The 18,608-nt window shown below is 30.5% G+C and overlaps 1 protein-coding gene across 2 annotated transcripts; it reads right to left on the bottom strand.

Annotated features, from left to right (window-relative positions):
* Positions 1 to 14,969: 14,969 nt before the first annotated feature.
* On the bottom strand, positions 14,970 to 16,694 carry LOC120092510 (sporulation-specific protein). 2 transcript variants are annotated; one of them, XM_039050606.2, is made up of 3 exons: positions 16,446 to 16,694; positions 16,116 to 16,277; positions 14,970 to 15,506 (listed from the first exon to the last, which is right to left on the bottom strand). In XM_039050606.2, exons 2-3 carry the CDS (start codon positions 16,242 to 16,244, stop codon positions 15,408 to 15,410), a joined length of 228 nt encoding a protein of 75 aa, XP_038906534.1. In that variant the 5' UTR covers positions 16,245 to 16,277; positions 16,446 to 16,694; the 3' UTR covers positions 14,970 to 15,407. The 2 variants fall into 2 exon arrangements, with proteins under 2 accessions (XP_038906534.1, XP_038906535.1); XM_039050607.2 differs by having other exon boundaries at positions 16,116 to 16,267; positions 16,446 to 16,680.
* Between the last annotated feature and the right edge of the window lie 1,914 nt (positions 16,695 to 18,608).

Raw genomic sequence — 18,608 nt, 5'->3', positions numbered from 1 at the left:
ATAAATCGATAAATTAATTAGAGACTTATTATTATATAAAATACAAAGTATACAACATAAAATAATAAAAATTGATATTTTTCATCCTAAAAACTAAATTGTTATAAATCTGAAAGTACAAAGATTAAATTGTTACAAACTAAAATTTAGAGATTAAATTATTAGAAAATTGAGAATACATTGACTAAATTATTAGAAAGTTTGAAGATAAAAAATGTTTTTAAACCAAATTAATTTGTAAATTTGAAAGTTTAGAGCCACACAAGTTCTAAATTTTCTAGTTGATGGAACCTAAATTGTTATAATTATATATAACAATTAATGAGTAATATGCATGTAATAAATTATTCAAAAAATTAAAAGAAATGTACCATTAATTTAATATGGATGGTTTTGTAAGAAACCCATTCAACTTTTTGTTATAGAGAATATGGTTTTCTCTACTTTAAAATAAATTTTGTGGGTCCATTTAATATTCTCATGATTCCCTCTTTATTTTTTAATTATATATTTTAGGTCGTTACCCTTCGAAATATAATAAATTATAATGTTTCTCCAAGCCAAACAATCAAGACAATTAATTATTTAAAGCTTAGGTCATGAAAAGATGCTCATTAAATATTTAAATCTTTGCTTATAAATATATCAATTGATTTTTATTAATATTTTACCCAATTAAATATCAAATTTTGGATATAGTTTCTTCTTCTTCTTGTTTTTTTTTTTTTTTTTTTTTTTTTTTTTTGGTTGGATTAAGGTCAAATAAGGAGTAGGGTTGAAAAGTTCTTCTCCTTGACTTTAGGTTCAAGTTGATTAAACTTGATTATAGAGTATCCTCAAGTCAATTAAAAATCTATTTGTTGAATATATGACTTCTTTTTAATACAAATTTGGAGTGAATTTTTTTTTTTTTGTGTATATATTTTTAAAAGAATTATGTATTTTGAGCTTACATATGGTGAACATTTTATTTGAAATAATTGTGACAAATCATCATTCATAAGAGACAAATTGGTTTATAACGGTATTAAAATTATAATAATGTTCAAGGCTCCATCAAATAATTTGAGGATAGAAAAGTAATTTGCTACTTACCAAATTTGTTTACTATTTCTTTGATGGTTTCTATTATTTCTTGAGTATTACTCACGACTTTAATAAAATTGAGTTTAAATTAGTTTGGAAAATTTGATTTTTGTTGCCTATTTGGATTGTTATATTGGAATTAAAGAAAGCTCGGGGTATTTGGTAAGTAATCTGAAAAGATAAATTTGATAACAAGAGATTAGATGAAAATGAAGTTGTATTTCATATTTTCAAATATGTGTCTGATAGTTGAATTCAGAAATTTAATCCTAATTTAAACGATCGAAAATTAATTATAGTTATCCATTAAGTATTAATTGATAATAAAATATTATTAATTTATTTACGAACATGGTTTTATGTTAAAAAAGAATTGTATAATTATTATTTTGTAATATTATATAATTTATAGGATAATTTTAAAAAAAAATTCCAATGGTTTGTAAGAAAAATTTAGATCCTATAATTTATAATTAGAATTACTTAGGGTTTGATAAAAGTTTTATGACTATTTAAGAGAACTTAACAAACCATACGGAAAATATGAAGTTATTATCAAATCATACGGAACGAAATTCTAAATATTAAAACCATATGGACTAATTTTTAATTTTTATCAAAACGGGACCAATTTTGGAATTTAACCTAATTTATAATATACTACATAATACTTATTTTAATTTTTAAAAGGTTGGATTGAATTTATATTATGGCATGCTATATTTCTAAATGTTTTTATCTTTATTTAATATAATTATGCAATTTAAATTTTAAAATTCAAATTTCTGATACAATGAAAACATAAAAAATGTTATTTTCAAAATTCATACTGTTTGGATCACAAATTCGAAAACAATTTTCAGTAAAAGAATTCAGATTGTCTGTCAAACATATATTTACTGAATTAAATGAATTTAAAAGTATGCATAAAACAAAATTTAGATTACCAACCAAACATACCCTAAATTTAATTAATAAATGTGTAACTTGAACTAAGAAATTTTACAAATCAAGCTAAACACTTGTTTATAAATTATTGGACTCCCCATTCTTGTGAGCAATTGTAAATTAATTTTCAATAAAGGAAGAAAATTTACACAATGAAATGAAATAATAATTTTGAAAGATTCAATAAGATTATAATATAATACCCTTTACATTATTGGAGAGATTTTTTTTAAAGAAAGAATAATGAATATGTCTTATTCTGGATATGACCTATTTATCATTACCATTAAATCTATTGACAAATCGTTTTCCATTAATTCAATTTAAAGATAAATAAAAGTTAAATTATGAGTAATTAAGACTCTTTAGAATTATAATATAATATTACACATCCCTCTCATTTTTTCTAACCAACTATTAGAGTTGAGAAAATATTAACGAGAACTCAAATTAAAGTATGTGAGAAATAAACTTTCTTTGCAATTCACTATTTTAATTTTCAAATATAAATTTGATATAATAATTATTTGAGAGGTTAATTTTTATGAGTGAAGGTGCATTGATGTATGGAATTTAGTCCAAACTAAAATTTATGGTATAGATTAATTAAAGCTTTAAAATAAATTATTGAGAAACAAATATAGCAATGAGGCAATTGCTTTTGTGATCCATAATTTATCAACTAAGCATTTGAAATAAATATTAGGATGGGTTGGAATTAAGTTGTTAACATAAAATTTCAACTTTGGATGGGAAATTGATTTTTTTTTTTTTTTTTTTTTTTTTTTTTTTTTTTTTTTTTTTTAAGAAAAAGATACAAAGAATAGAAAATTGATAAATAGATTCTTTAGTATTAATTATCCCGTGAGATTAGTTGAGTTGTACGTAAGTTGGTCCAGAAATTGATGAATATAAAAGAAATCTTTAATACTAAATTTTAATTGTATTTTCACATATCAATGAGTATTTATAGGGTATATAATAAACCTATAGCTAGTATATATTAAATGTGAGTGAATTTTAATAAGTTATATATTTTCAAACATTTCAAAAGAAATATATCAATTGTCAAACATTTCATAGTTGGTCGTTCGAAGCGTCACTCAATAGATTTAAGGCATTTCAACAAATACAATTAAAAAAATGACAAAAAAAAACTCAAATATATTGTTGATATTTTCTAAGTCATAATAATGGTGCATAGCTCTAATTGGAATAAGGATAAACAAAATGAGAAATGACATTTCACTGGTTGTGGTTTTGCTCCAAAATTTTCTTCAATTTCAAGTTCCAAAAAGAAAAAGAAAAAGAAAAAGAAAAATTCTTCCATTTCAAATGCAACTTCTAGAAAGTTGTCTATATATCCTTCACCCACAGTTTTAAGGGGTTTTCCCCTTTTATTTTTATTGGGGAAAAAAAGAGGAGAAAGTGAGTACACCCCTTTAAAATGTTCTTTTCATTTTTTTTAAATGTTATTATTGTTTGAGCCATGGACAAAACTTTAAAATTATTTTTCATTTAATTTATTTCAAGTATCTATGAAAGACCATAAAACAACCACCTAACTTAGTAGTTAAAACACTTCTTCCTATTTTATAATATATATATATATATATATATATATATATAACATATGAAATTTGAGTGTTAATTGAAGGAACGATAGGTTAAGTTGATGTTTGATTCCAAATTGAGGTATAGATGCATTGACTTAGGATTCAAATTGAGGTCTGGATTGAGGCGTACATTGATTTATAAGTAGATCTCACATCATAGTTTCGTATTTTTCGAAGCTTATGTTAATACTCAATGAATGAAATTTCATAGTGGAAGCATGTTGAACGCACGTACCATTTTTATTCATTTTGAAAACTCGAGAAACAGAGAAAACATATAATATGTACAGGATAAACATATATACATATAGTATGCTTTTAAGGAAAAAAGAAGAATAACTCTGGAAGACCTACTTCAATGCAATCCTCCTCCTTTTCACGAATTCACAAACACCGAACTCTTGTTCCAAACTCACAAACAAATATGAATCCTAGCAACACATCATCATTAGGTTTTCTTGCTATTCTTCGATTAAGGATCAAGGATTATGGGATCCTTAATTTGGTAGGGAGAATTCTTATGAGAGATTGCTTTTTTGTACGAGGGAGAATAAGAATTGTTTTATAGAGAGAAACTCTTTCTTTTTTCTCTGTGATATATACCAATAACGAATCAACATCACAAAAAAAAAAAAAAAAATCTACTTCTCTTTTCATGAGTGAAGATGAAGTGATTGGAAAGGGAGTTAGAACTCCCTTCTACACTTCACAAATAACTCTCAAGAGAGTTATTTTTTTAAATTCAAGTTTAATTTAAGTAATTTATATATTAAATTAAATTAAATATATATAAGTAAATAAATATTAATTAATTAATTAATTAATTAAATATCATATATTTAATTTAATTTAAATCATAAATAATAACTTCTTATATAACCTATAGTTTTAATATGAATCTCATTCATATTAATTATAACCTATAGTTTTAATATAATCTTATTCATATTAATTATAACCTATAGTATTATATGAATCTTATTTATCTAATTAATATTTAATTCAAATATTTATCTCTCTCATATTATAAAGTATAATTTTGAACCTTATTCAAAATCAACTTTATATTATAATGTATCTATATGCATCATATTAAATTACATCTTATACAATTAATTACTTTATTTAATTTGAACAATTCAAATTAATCCAAAACTAATTGATTCTTGTTTTACTCTTAGTGAGCTAGCAAGGAGGCCTTATAGACATACAAATTAGAAGCCTCAATGATACGAGACTAACTAATTAAACTTCTTAATTAAATTAATCAACATTCATTAACTGTAGGTCACTCCGTTAAAGACCCACAACTATATTTTCGCACTGTAGATATATTTTTGTGTCCATGGATATAACTAATCAATAGTAAGTCAACGCTTCACAAATCACTTGTAACTATAGTTAGGTCAAATTACCGTTTTATCCTTGTAGTTGCATCTAACTCCTTAAGTACCACTTATCTCTTTAATGAACAAACAGTTTATAGTCCAACTATAAACTAATCCCTCTAGGCCAGTGAGAGGGTAAGACCTCAATGTTCAAGATTCGGAATTAGCCCTTAAGGGAGCAATTCATCTACTTACCATAAAGACGGGAAGGAATGAATTCCATCTTGTGTAACTATGTTCCCAACTCCTACTCAGACAAATCCCCAAAATGGTAGACTTATTGAGTCAACAAACTTGGTCATTCACACTCATATAGATCAAAGGATTGCTCTCATAGGAAGGAGTGCACAACTCACTCAGGATTAAGGACGAGTCACATATGGTCATCCTATTGAAATGTTAATCTCTTCAATGAACGGCGTTATAAAGAGAGACTAATCATTTCGCATGTCTCCACATGAACGATTAGAATCAAATCTTTTGTAACACTTTACAACTATTATAACAATTACAAAGTGGGTTGTATCCGTAATGTCACCAGGATAAGACACTCAACCTTATCTATAGACTACAGGATAAGACCATTTAGGTTATTACTTAAACATGATCCATCTGTATGTCATCTACATACATGTTTAATTTACATAAAATAATTGATAGAATTAATCTAGACTTATATTCAAGGTGCATGAATTACATTTAATTAGATACATGAATAGTTGAGATTCAAGGAATAATTGAATACATGAATTACAAGATACATTGATGAATGTTCATGTATTGGTAAAAAAGTCACATGCATTTGCATTTATCATTGATGTCTTTTGATGTATTTTCTTACTAGTATAAATATGTGTAGGATTTGTCATTTGTAAGCAAGCTAAGAAAATAAAGTAATATTCAAGTTCTAGTTTCTCCAATCTTGTGTGAGTAAGAGAACAATCTCCTTACTTATTTATTGAGTTGTATTGTGAGGGTCTACTTCGTTTCCAACAAGTGGTATCAGAGCTAAGATAAGAGATGGCTTCAAGTGGTAACATGTTACAACCCCAACTTCCAAGATTCAGTGGGAAGAATTTTAATCAGTGGAGTATTCAAATGAAAGTGTTATATGGCTCACAAGAATTGTGGGATATTGTTGAAAGAGGATACACTGAAGTTGAGAATAAGAACGAGCTCACTAATTAACAACTTGCTGAGTTGAGAGAAAATCGTAAGAAAGATAAGAAGACATTGTTCTTCATTTATCAAGCTGTTTATGAACATGTCCTCGAAAGAATTTCAACAGTTACTTCTACAAAGGCGGCTTGAGATATTTTACAATCCACCTATCAAGGAGAAGATGAGGTAAAGATGGTAAGACTACAAGCTCTCATATCTGAATTTGATTGAATTAAGATAAAAGAGACCAAAACTATTGAAGAGTTTTTCAATCGTATTCTTGCAATTGTTAACAGTTTGAGAACAAGTGGAGAAGAATTGGGGGATTAAAGAGTTGTTGAAAATATTCTTAGAAGTATGCCTAGAAAGTTTGAGCATATTGTTGTTACAATTGAAGAATCAAAAGATTTATCTACACTATTAGTAAATAGCTCGATAGGTTCTCTTCAATCCCATGAGCTTAGATTGAAGCAATTTGATATTAATCCCGAGGAAGCATTTCATATGCAAATTTCATTCAGAGGCGGTTCTCGTGGAAGACATGGTGGTTGTGGCAGACGAGAAGGTGGAAGAAACTATGATAATAGAAATAGTATGAATTCTGAAAATCAACAAGAAAGCTCTTCTTCATCTCGAGGAAGAGGAGGTAGAAGAGGAAAAGGCTTTGGCAGAAATCAAGGAAGTGGTCGTGGTAATTTTTCTCACATTCAATAATTGCAAAAAGTATGGTCATTTTCAAGTAGATTGTTGGGCACCGAAAAATGGAAATAAAAATTCCACAATGATGCATAAAGAGGAGAAAAATGATGAAGGTGTTCTACTTCTTGCATGTAGTGCTCAAGATGATGTTATAGAGTCTACATGGTATCTTGATAGTGGTTGTAGTAACCACATGACAGGAAATAGAAGTATATTTGTTACTTTGAACGAATCTCTCCAAAGTGAAGTGAAAACTGGTGATACCAGATTGCAAGTCAAAGACCAAGGTGATATTCTCGTTAAGACGAAGAAAGGCACAAAACAAGTTGTGGATGTATTCTATGTTCCATGTTTGAAGCATAATCTTTTGAGTATTGGCCAACTACTTCAGCGAGGTCTAAAAGTTTCATTTGAAGGTGGTGTGTGTGCCATCAAAGATCAGACTGGTGTTCTTATTACTAAGGTAATAAGATGTTTCCTCTTAAATTTACATATGGTCAAATCTCTTGTTTTAGCAGCATAATGAAGGATCCATCCTGGCTTTGGCATTTTTGATATGGTCACTTGAATTTGGGATCACCATCGTATTTATGCAAAAATCATATGGTGAGAGGCATTCAAAATATCAACCATGAGATAGATATTTGTGAAGTGTGTATACTTGCAAAACATCACCAAGATCCGTTTCCAACTGATAAAGCTTGGAGAGCCTCCAAACCTCTTGAGTTGATTCATACAGATTTGTGTGGTCCCATGCGTACAATATCAAATGGAGGTAGTCGATATTTCATAGCCTTCATTGATGATTTCAGTAGAAAGTTATGGATTTATCGTTTGAAAGAAAAAAGTGAAGCATTTGAATGTTTTAAATTTTTCAAAGCTTTAGCTAAGAATCAAAGTGGCCATAAGATAGAAACTTTAAGATCTGACTGTGGTGGAGAATATATAGTTTTTGATAAATTTTCAAGGAACAAGGTATCCATCATCAATAGATAGCTCGAATGACTCCACAATAGAATGGAGTTGCAGAAAGAAAGAATAGAACAATCATGGAGATGGCGAGAAGTATGCTAAAAGTAAAAAAGATGCCAAATGAGTTTTAGGGAGATGTTGTTGCATGTACTACTTATATTTTGAATCGAGCTCCTACAAAAAGTGTTCCAGGTATGACTCCTATGAAACATGGTGTGGTGAGAAACCATGTGTTCGTCACTTGAGAGTTTTTGGGAGTATAGCTTATTCTCATATACCAAATAAGCTAAGGGGCAAATTAAATGATAAATCAAAAAAATGTATTATGTTAGGTTATAGTGAAAATTCTAAAACTTATCGGTTATATAATCCTTTGTCGAAAAAGATTATTATTAGTCGGGATGTGATTTTCAATGAAGACGAATCCTGGAACTGGGATGTCGTTGGAGAAGCAGATAGTCCATATCATGTTAGCATGGATGGTAATGGAGATGCTCAAGACTCGGAGAAAGTAGAGATTCAGGCAGCGACATCATCTTCATCTGCATCGCCATCTTCCACAAGTGATGATGATATGTCACCAAGGAGAATGAGAAATATTCAAGAAATTTATAATGCTACTAGCAGAACTGATGATGATGTTGCTAATTTTGCATTATTTTTCGGTGTTGATCCTATAAATTTTGATAGCGATCCAAAATGAAAAATGGAAGATTACAATGGAACATGAAATTGATGCAATAATGAGAAATGAAACATGGGAGTTGATGGATCTTCCAGTAAACAAACAAGTTCTTGGAGTAAAATGGGTGTTCAGAACAAAACTAAAGTCAAATGACAAAGTTGAAAAATACAAGGCAAGACTTGTTGTAAAAGGCTACAAGTAGGAATATGGTATGAATTATGAAGAGATCTTTGCCCCTGTGACAAGAAATGAGACAGTTCGATTGATTTTGTCTTTGGCTGCTCAAAATGAATGGAAAGTTTATCAAATGGATGTAAAATCCTCTTTTTTGAATGGACACTTGAAGGAAGAGATATTCGTTGAACAACCTTTGGGTTATGTGAAAAAAGGAGAAGAAGACAAAGTGTACAAGTTGAAAAAGGTCTTGTATGGATTGAAGCAAGCTTCGCGAGCTTGGTATAGTTGCATTGACAATTTCTTTATAAAGACAGGTTTTCGAAGGTGTCCATATGAGCATGCACTCTATGTCAAAGAAGATAAGTAAGGCAGATTTCTTATTGTTTCATTATATGTCGATGATTTGCTTTTTACTGGAAATGATAAACTGTTGTGTGATGATTTTAAGAATTCCATGAAAAGAGAATTTGAGATGAGTGATATGGATATCATCCATTATTGTTTGGGAATTGACGTCAATAAAAAAGATGGAGAGATTGTATTCTCACAACAAAAGTATGCTCGTGATTTGCTGAAAAAATTCATAACGGAAAATGCTTTTCCTTGTAACATGCCCATAGATGCAAATTTGAAATTGAGCAAGAATGATATTGGAGAAGATGTTGATCCAAGCTTATATCGAAGCTTAGTTGGAAGCTTGATGTACTTGACTAGAACAAGGACCTGATATTCTATTTGTTGTAAGTACGTTAAGCATATTCATGTCAAGCCCGAAAAGAAGTCATTGGGAAGCGGGTAAGCGAGTGCTTTGTTACATTCTTGACACTATTAATTTTGGAATTTATTATAAGAAAGTTCCAGAATCAGTGTTAGTTGGTTTTTGTTATAGTGATTGGGGTGGTAATGTTGATGATCATAAAAGTACATCTGATTATGTTTTTAGCATTGGTTTGGGTGTTTTTCCATGGACTTAAAAAAACAACCTGTTGTTGCTCTTTCTACCACCGAAGCAGAATATATCTCTTTACCTGTAGCTAGATGTCAAGCTTTATGGTTTAGATGGATGTTGAAAGAATTGAAGTGTATGACTTTATATTGTAATAATGGTTCTACCATTGCATTATCATAAAAACTAGTCTTCCATGAAAGAAGCAAGCATATTAGAATCAAGTATCATTTTATTAGAGACTTGGTTAAAGATGGAGAAGTGACAGTGAAACATTGCAAGACTCAAGATCAGGTGGCATATATTTTTATAAAGGCACTGAAGTTTGACTTATTTGTTAAGTTCAGAGAAAAACTTGGAGTTGCTCAAGTCTAGATTAAGGGAGAATGATAGAATTAATCCAGACTTATATTCAAGGTGCATGAATTACATTTAATTAGATACATGAATAGTTGAGATTCAAGGAATAGTGGAATATATGAATTACAAGATACATTGATGAATGTTCATGTATCGGTGAAAAGTCACATGTATTTGTATTTATCATTGATGTCTTTTGATGTATTTTCCTACTAGTATAAATATGTATAGGATTTGTCATTTGTAAGCAAGCCAAGAAAATAAAGTAAAATTCAAGTTCTAGTTTCTCCAATCTTGTGTGAGTAAAAGAACAATCTTCTTCTCTTATCTATTGAGTTGTATTGTGAGGGTCTACTTTGTTTCCAACAATAATCTCGGATCTTAATTTATTGGATTGAGTTATACAAGTCTAAATGTCAAATAAAATAACTTTTTATTTTATTAAATAAATGAATTTCGTTTTACATTACAAGCCATGAGATTTATGACACGATTCCCAACAATCTCCCACTTGTTTTAAAGCAGTAGGGCGTACAAAACAGTAAATAGAACAATTACAATAAAGTAACGTACACTAATACAATAAACTAGAGCATACACTATACTTAATAAGTACTTAGTTGCAAATGATGTGGTGTGAAGTTATTTAGGAATTTGTTTGGAAAGGAATAGTTTCTGCCTTTTATAGGAAAGCTAATGAGAAACATTGTTTGTGATTTATGAGAATGTGTGTATGGTGGTAAGAGGAATATTTGAGACTCAACATCCATATATTCATATCAGTTTTCTAGAGCCTGCGTTAGGTTAGGGCTGTATAGAGATGGCTCATATTATCTTCTGTTTGATTTTTTGTCTGTATTTTAAAATATTATATTGTTTATAGAAAGTACATTAAGAAATAAGAAAAATCTTAATGAGTTGGATCATCATAAAAAATAATAATAATAAAAAAGATAGAGATTTTATGACACATTTGAGGATATTTGCACCTTTTTCTCCACTAAGAAAAAAGATGCAACTTTTTTTCCATTAATATTTAACTAGATAACAAAATGATTAGCTAAAAGAATAACAATTTGCCACAAAAATAAGAAATTAACAAAAGCAAGGTCAAATCAATAAGTTAGCTATACATCATTTCAAGTTAACTTTAAAAAAAAAAAAAAAAACACTCTTAAATCTAAACCTCACATAATTGATTAAGATGCGATAAGATTATTATTATATATTTTTTTTTTAAAAAAAAAAACTTCATTAGAGTAAGAAATTAACTACAAATAAAGTCTTACTAAAAAAAGATGAAACTTAATTTGGGTAATTAGTTCTTCTATCAGGCATCTCATGAACTCCCTTCCAAGAGCATACACCAAAGAGGAGGCGATAAAATTACAAAAACATAAGAGATTTTGTCATGGTTGAAACGAAAACTTAATTAAATGTGTAAATTGATACACTTATTTCAAGTTTGATATTTAAATGAATGAAATTGAAATTAGAGGATTTTTTTTTTCTGTCAAAAAAATTATTTGCAAAATAAGTGAACTCTCGAGTATCTATTAAAATCCTCTTTATAACTATTATATTCTAATACATTTGATTGTTTTATCTTTCTTGAAAGCAAATTTGGACCTACAATTGAGAGTAAAGGCATTATTGTCCCACTACTTTATTGGTTGAGGTTATAATTTTGTTACTTGATTTAAATAAAAGCTCTTAAGATTAGGAGTTTTCTTTTTTGCTTCTTTTGGGATTATTTGAATATGAAATGAATTGCATAGTTAAAAGTAAGTGTCAAAAGATTACACTAATTCACATAAAATAGTCACAAGCCAAATAGAAACCATAACCAAACAAAACTCTTTTTTGTATTATTGACAACAATCATTACTTTTATTCATTGCAGATACTCATGAATTGATGACTGACCCATCTGTTTTTGTTTTTCTTGTTGGTTTTGCAAAAACAATTTCATTGGGTAAAGTTTTGTATTTCTCATTCTATTAATTCAATTTACGTACGCAAACCAAGGTTGTTTATGAATTTTGGAAACTTGATTTCTTGTAAATATGAAATTCTTATTTCTTTTAATGCTTTTGGAAATATATATATATATATAGTTTGGAATCATTAATGAAGTTGCTATTTCTATTATTTTGGACTCACAAATTACATAAACGACATAACAAAAATATTAACTTGAGAAAGAAAAAGACAAAAAAATTAGTTAATAGTATATATTTTGGAAAGTAATTTTCCAACGAAATTGTTTATTTATTATATCCAAGAATAGAAAGCAATAAATGGAAATTGGTTACCAAAACAAATTCATAAAAAGAAAAAAAAATTTATTGAAAACCGTTTTTGGGTGAGGTAAAGATAAATAGTGGTGTTGTTTTCAAATACATAGACAAATATCGTAATAATATTTTGTTATATTTTAAAATATTTTCAACAATTTTGATATTTAACTCAATTTTCATATAAACAAGAGTAATAAAAATAAGGTTTAAATCTTATTTTAGTCCTTAACCTTTGAAACTCGTTTTATTTTAATTCCTAAACTTTTATATATGTTCATTTTAGTCCCTAAATTTTGAAAAAGTGTTTATTTTAGTCTCTACTATTAAAATTATGTTAACTATTCAATAGAAATTTGAAGTAGCTTGTATTTTTGGATGACTATGCTCTAGATGTATTGATCAAGATGAAGTTGAAGTAAAATGCTAACAACCAACACACCAAAATACTGAATGACCAAAATTTTAAACTAAAAATATCTTTTAAATTCTCCCGCTTTGCCACCTTATTCAAAATTGAAACTAGCTACTTATTTGATAGCTTAAACATACAAATCACCTCGTCACTTTGTTAAAGAGTTAACGAAATCTTAATATAGCAGAGAAAGTTTAGGGATTAAAACGAACAATCTTAAAAATTTAGGGACTAAAATGAAACAATATTCAAAATTTATGGATTAAATTAGAAATTTTTTAAAATTTAGAAACCAAAATAGAATATTGTTGAAAGTTCAAAGACTCAAATAAGATTCAAACCTAACAATAAATAAATCAGAAAAAAAAAAAAAAAAAAAACTCCACCCTGCCAATTTTCAGGCTTGGATTGAAACGGCCGATAATTGTGTATTGGGCTGAGGCCCAACAATAGAGGCCGAATTTGAAAGAAAGGAATAGGTCCCTAGAAAGCCCATCAACAAGGGGAGAATGAGATCAGATTCAGACCATCGAGAATCGGTAATGTTTGTATTTATTTCTTTTTAATTTGGGAATGTTTAATCATCAAATATTTAAAAGTGCCCACCACCAGGGTGTTAGGCTCAATGGGATGTCTATACTGAAAGTTGAAATTGCTAGAGAATTTTTAATCGATCCGTGGATAGTATCTTATTCATGAGCAGAGAATAGAGATTTTTTCTTTCGACCATCTTTCGATTGTTAATATGATATATAAGAACCGCTTACTACAAATAGTACTACACCCTTGATCGTGAAATATCGATTGCTTGTTGAACCCTGTAAATTGCGTGAAAGTAGGATACTCCAAATTCGGGAGTCTAAGAGTTTTATAAAACATTCTTGATGGAAAAAAAATGTGAATAAAAGATCCCACTGAATTGAATTGGGTCCATGAATCTAAGAAATACATGACTTGAATTGATGTCCTTTCATTGAGTCCTCCTAAATTGCATTGATTTAACCTAAAGATTTCATTTCAATTGGAAATGGGGATTCATAATTTTTCCCATCCCGAAAATCATAAAATAAAGATATGAAAAAAAAATGTCAACCCGTGTATTTATTTTTATTCTTTGAACAAAAAAGATACCATTTTCTATTTTTTAATTGAGTAAACAAAAGATTTCTTAATTTTTTTTCATACCCTAAAAAAGAAAAAAAGCAATTTCATATTCATCCACTCAAAACATTAGGAAATTCTAATAATTGCTTTGATTTAAAAGAATTATTATTTAAATTATATTATAAAAATTATAAATGAACTTGTACTAACTGTTTTTTGAGTCAAACCGATAATTATCACATGAAGCTTGTGAATCTAAGGGTTTTTGATGTTGAAGTCCTAAAATATCGATCAAGAAGCACTTGACGAGAGTCTGATGGTGTGATCAGAAAGCTTCCTATTCATGACCTTGTGTCTATCCCTTCCTCCTCTAGTTCATCCCTTCATTGTTGGAGCCCCTCGAATGTCAACCGGTGGAAACTCAATGTAAATATGACGTGGTCGTATAAGGAGCACAAAAGATAGCTCAATTGGATTGCTCGTGATCATGAAGATCATGTGCTTTTGAGTAGTTACAAATTCACTTAGGGTAAGAAGAAATGAATTTGTTGGAAGCTGAAGCTATTGTGGAGAGTCCGAAAGCGAGCAATCTGGATTAGAGAGAGTCCAATCTAATGTTGCCTTAGAAGTCATCAATCTCATTAATGGGTAGAACAAAGCAGCCCCATACCTTTGAGGCTTCAGCATCATCTCAAAACTCTTAATATAAAAAGATGTTTTTCCAAATAACATTTCCTCTATCAAGATGAGGAGGTTTGTAATTGTTTTCTTTCTCCTGTTGTTTTGGTTTGCCCAAAAAAAAAATTCAAAAATAGATTAAGAAAACACTTCAAGAAGATAAAATATTTATAAGATAAATGATTGTTCAATTAACCTATGGACTAAATTGAAAGAAATCTCATTGAGCAAAAAGATTAATTTACCCTTTTTTTTCAAATAAAGGGATGGCAAACACACTAAAACCACTAAGGCCATGGACAACTTTCTATCTTAGAAAGCTATGGAGTAGGGAGCTGTCTTCATCATTGGGACACAGCAATTGGTCTAGTAAAAACTATTCTCAAACAATTAGAACCTGAAACAAAGCCATAACAACAAAACAAAACAAACTAGGATGCTGAAAAATCTTGATCTCCACATATAAGATATAAATTATCAAGTTCCAACCACATTCTAGAGTTCCTATTTATTAAGAAAAACAGCACCACTGTGAACTCAATGACATATCACAATGATCTAAACAGAAATTTTTATCTCATTATCACATAGCCTTATCACCCAGTTGAGCAGTAGCTCTCATTGTTAAAAGGCTTTTTTCCCCTACTAAAGCACAACCGTATAGGTAGGCAGGCTGTTTATCTCAGCAAGTTGAACTTGGCCTTTATTTACTTTATCCCATCTGAACTTACCACAGGTTATTTCAACAGTTGCTCCTAAATGTTGATGATAGTCATCGATCACTCCTCTATAAACAAATAAATACACGCAATCCAATTAGCTCGACAACTCCGAAAAATACAGCCTAAATTGCAAAAGTCACAGATCACATATGATCAACGAATGTTGTTCTTTCGAGCCAATTCGCGTGCCATCTCTCTTACTTCTTCTGGAGACGGAGGCCTTGGTCCCTCAGGAGGATACACTATGTATGACTATCAGAAGAGAACGTAATTAATAAGAAATTGAGATAATTAAACAAAATATCAACCTCATTTTGCTTCTGAAGTGATAAGAACATTAACATTCTATTTAATGTTGTATACTTCTAAATGAGGCTCTAAATGCTGATAAAGGAACACCAATTCAAATAAATCTTGACTTCACTAACAAAGTGCATTTCGAGTAACTTCCGTGGTTCAGTACTTCCTCAAAGGCTCATAGATTCATCACTCCATTGATGATACAAGTATAAAATAAACAAAATTAGAGCTAATTATATCCAGAAAATATTTTAAACATGGTCTTTATGTATCAACTTCCAGTCCCACTCTCTGTTATTTCTTATTGTGTTATTTACACAATATGGCAAATTAGCCATCGATTAATACCTAGATCCAGAAAATCAGTGCCCCAAAGCAGAATTTCCCATATGCAAAGTCATAAAGCTACATAAATTCTAAAAAGAAAAGGAATTGAACAAACCAAGGATCTGCAAGATACTTCCAACCCAAAATACGAAGAAAATATGTCAATAATCCATCCATAAATTAAGAGCAGACCCACAAACATAATTGTGTGTAGAAAGGGGGATAGAGAGTTACTTTGCCCATGAATCTCTGGAGGTTTTTGCTATTGTTGGCGAAGGTGTACATTAAAACGATAGGTATAGTAACATAAATCCCAAACTTGGCGATCTCCAGAATTCCCTTGGATGTTCCAACCGAAGACATTTTGTCTGCAAAAATCGTGAACCCTAGAATGTGCTTGCAAAAGGGGAAAAGAAAAAATCGAATACATGAGAGCCAAATAGCTTTCCCCTGACATCAGATACAAAATCCCCAATTCTATAGCAAAAAGAGATCGAACTTAAGAATAAGAATCAAAACGATAACAACGAGCCATTGCCGAAGAGATAAGATTGCGAGGAATACCAGTAACAACAAGAGAGTTGAAAGTCGGTGCGAACCCGGTAGGAGGGAGGCCGCAGGTGGCAGGAGTGGGCGGCGGCGACGGCGACGGCAAGACTGAGCTGCTCAAAGGGAGAGAGCTGGCGTTGAGAATACCCACAACGGTCCTCTGGGCTGATACTCCTGGCGTCGCGATTCAGCTTCTAAACCGAGACCTTCGATATCCAGTGATCCGTTGCAATCTTTTCTCCTTTGGTTGACGATTTTTAGCCCTAAAATTTCACCAAATAACACCCCTAGAAAATTTGTACAAATTACCTATTTTTGGGTCCAAAATGTCAAATGACTAATTTTAAAAAATAATGTCAATTGACCATCTGCTAACATCAATCACCATATCAAATCTAAACATTTTCGCTCTCGCTTGAAATTCCCTGGTTTGATGTGATTGTTCATCAGTGTACGAATGATTTGACAATTTTCACGATGGAAGCCTCAAATCAATAATACATAAACAAATACAATGGTGATTTCTTTAAACTCTAAACTCCATTTCAACGGTGATTACTTCTCTGGTTTTCGACGGTGTTTTGTTGAATGGAGATTTTTCGAACGGGGATTTCCAAGACGAGACTTTTTTAGAATGGAACAGGTTTTTCAGAAAGGTGTTTTATTATTTTGAGTTTGTTTAATTATTTTTGTTGTGTTATTTCTGGGAATGTAGCATTACGAAATTTTGTATTGGGAGAGATAGAACGAGAGTGAGAAAGAGCAAGAGTAAGAGAGGGAGCGAGATTAAGAAAAAGAGTGAGATTAAGAGAGCGCGAGATTACAAGAGAGAGCGAGATTAAGAAAGAGAGCGAGATTAAGAGAGAGCGAGAGTATACTTCAATTGCTTGTACAACTTAATGACAAATGTTCTCTTGCTTTGTAGGATGACAAAAAATTGTCTACTTATTCGATATGACGGTGATTGGAATGAGACTGAAAGTTCGTATTTTGGGGGACAGTTGACAAGAATCATTGTGTCTGTTTCATTGAAGTATGAAGAACTTAAATCTTACATTTACAGGGTTACAAATGTCAGTTCTTCAGAGTTTGATCTTATACTGAAAGTTAAATATAAGCTTGAATATGAAGCCCTTCCACAATACATAAGGAATGATGATGATGTTCGCTTCCTTCTTTTCCGTGAAGACCTTAGTAGACTCCAGTTATCTGTAACGCTGAAATCGAATGAGGATGAAAATATTAGAATGGGGTCTAGAAATGTGAGTTATGATGATACGAATGTGGAGAGACAATACGAGGAATCATATCAGTTTCATCAAGAAGAGGATGATATTCCATTGTCTACCACACTATACTATCCATATTATCACTAGACAACGATCGCACTAATCCAGCAAGATTGAATTCAGAATTGGGCGGTACTTCAGTTGTTGGTAATGAGAGATCATCTAGTTGTTGGAAATGTGAGTTATGATTATATGGATTGTGGTTATCCAGAGCAGAGTTGTAGTCCTTTAGTGGATGTGAATGAGCAACCAACAGGATTGAATGAAATGGATCGTGATCATGGAGATGTGCGTCGTTCTACAGCAGCTTCAGTGGTTCCACTATCTGTGTCTTCAAGTCATAGAACAGAGTTGATTATGTCTGGTACCTCTTCATCTAGGATAGAGGACGTTAAAGTTGGTCAACTATTTTTGAGCAAAAAGGACTTGAAAATGAGATTATCTATTCTGTCCATCAACAAAAATTTTGAATTTAGGGTCAGAAAATCAACCAAATCTCTGTTCACTGTCAAATGTATTGGGGAGACATGTAAGTGGAGCCTTCGTGCTGTCAAAATGGAAGGGTCTGATATATTCAAGATCACAAAGTACTGCATTTCGCACACATGTTCCATTGAAATTCTGAATCATGATCATAAACAAGCAACTACTACGGTTGTTGGTCAGTTGATTAAAGATAAGTTCACGGGAATAAGACGTATTAATAAACCTTGACATATCATTGAGGATATGAGGAGAGATTATGGCGTGAACATAAGTTATGATAAAGCGTGGCGTGCAAGGGAAGCCGCGTATGATCTCACTAGAGGTACTCCAGAATACTCATATTCCATACTATATGCTTATGAAGAAGCGTTAAAAATAGAGAATTCGGGTACAGTCTTTGATA

The sequence above is a fragment of the Benincasa hispida genome, chromosome 12, assembly GCF_027475165.1.
Source record: "Benincasa hispida cultivar pf3 chromosome 12, pf3_genome.v1.1, whole genome shotgun sequence".
In the NCBI taxonomy this organism is placed as follows: Eukaryota; Viridiplantae; Streptophyta; class Magnoliopsida; order Cucurbitales; family Cucurbitaceae; genus Benincasa; species Benincasa hispida.
Note: the sequence above shows the minus strand (reverse complement) of the source record. Positions and strands in the feature narration are given on the sequence as shown.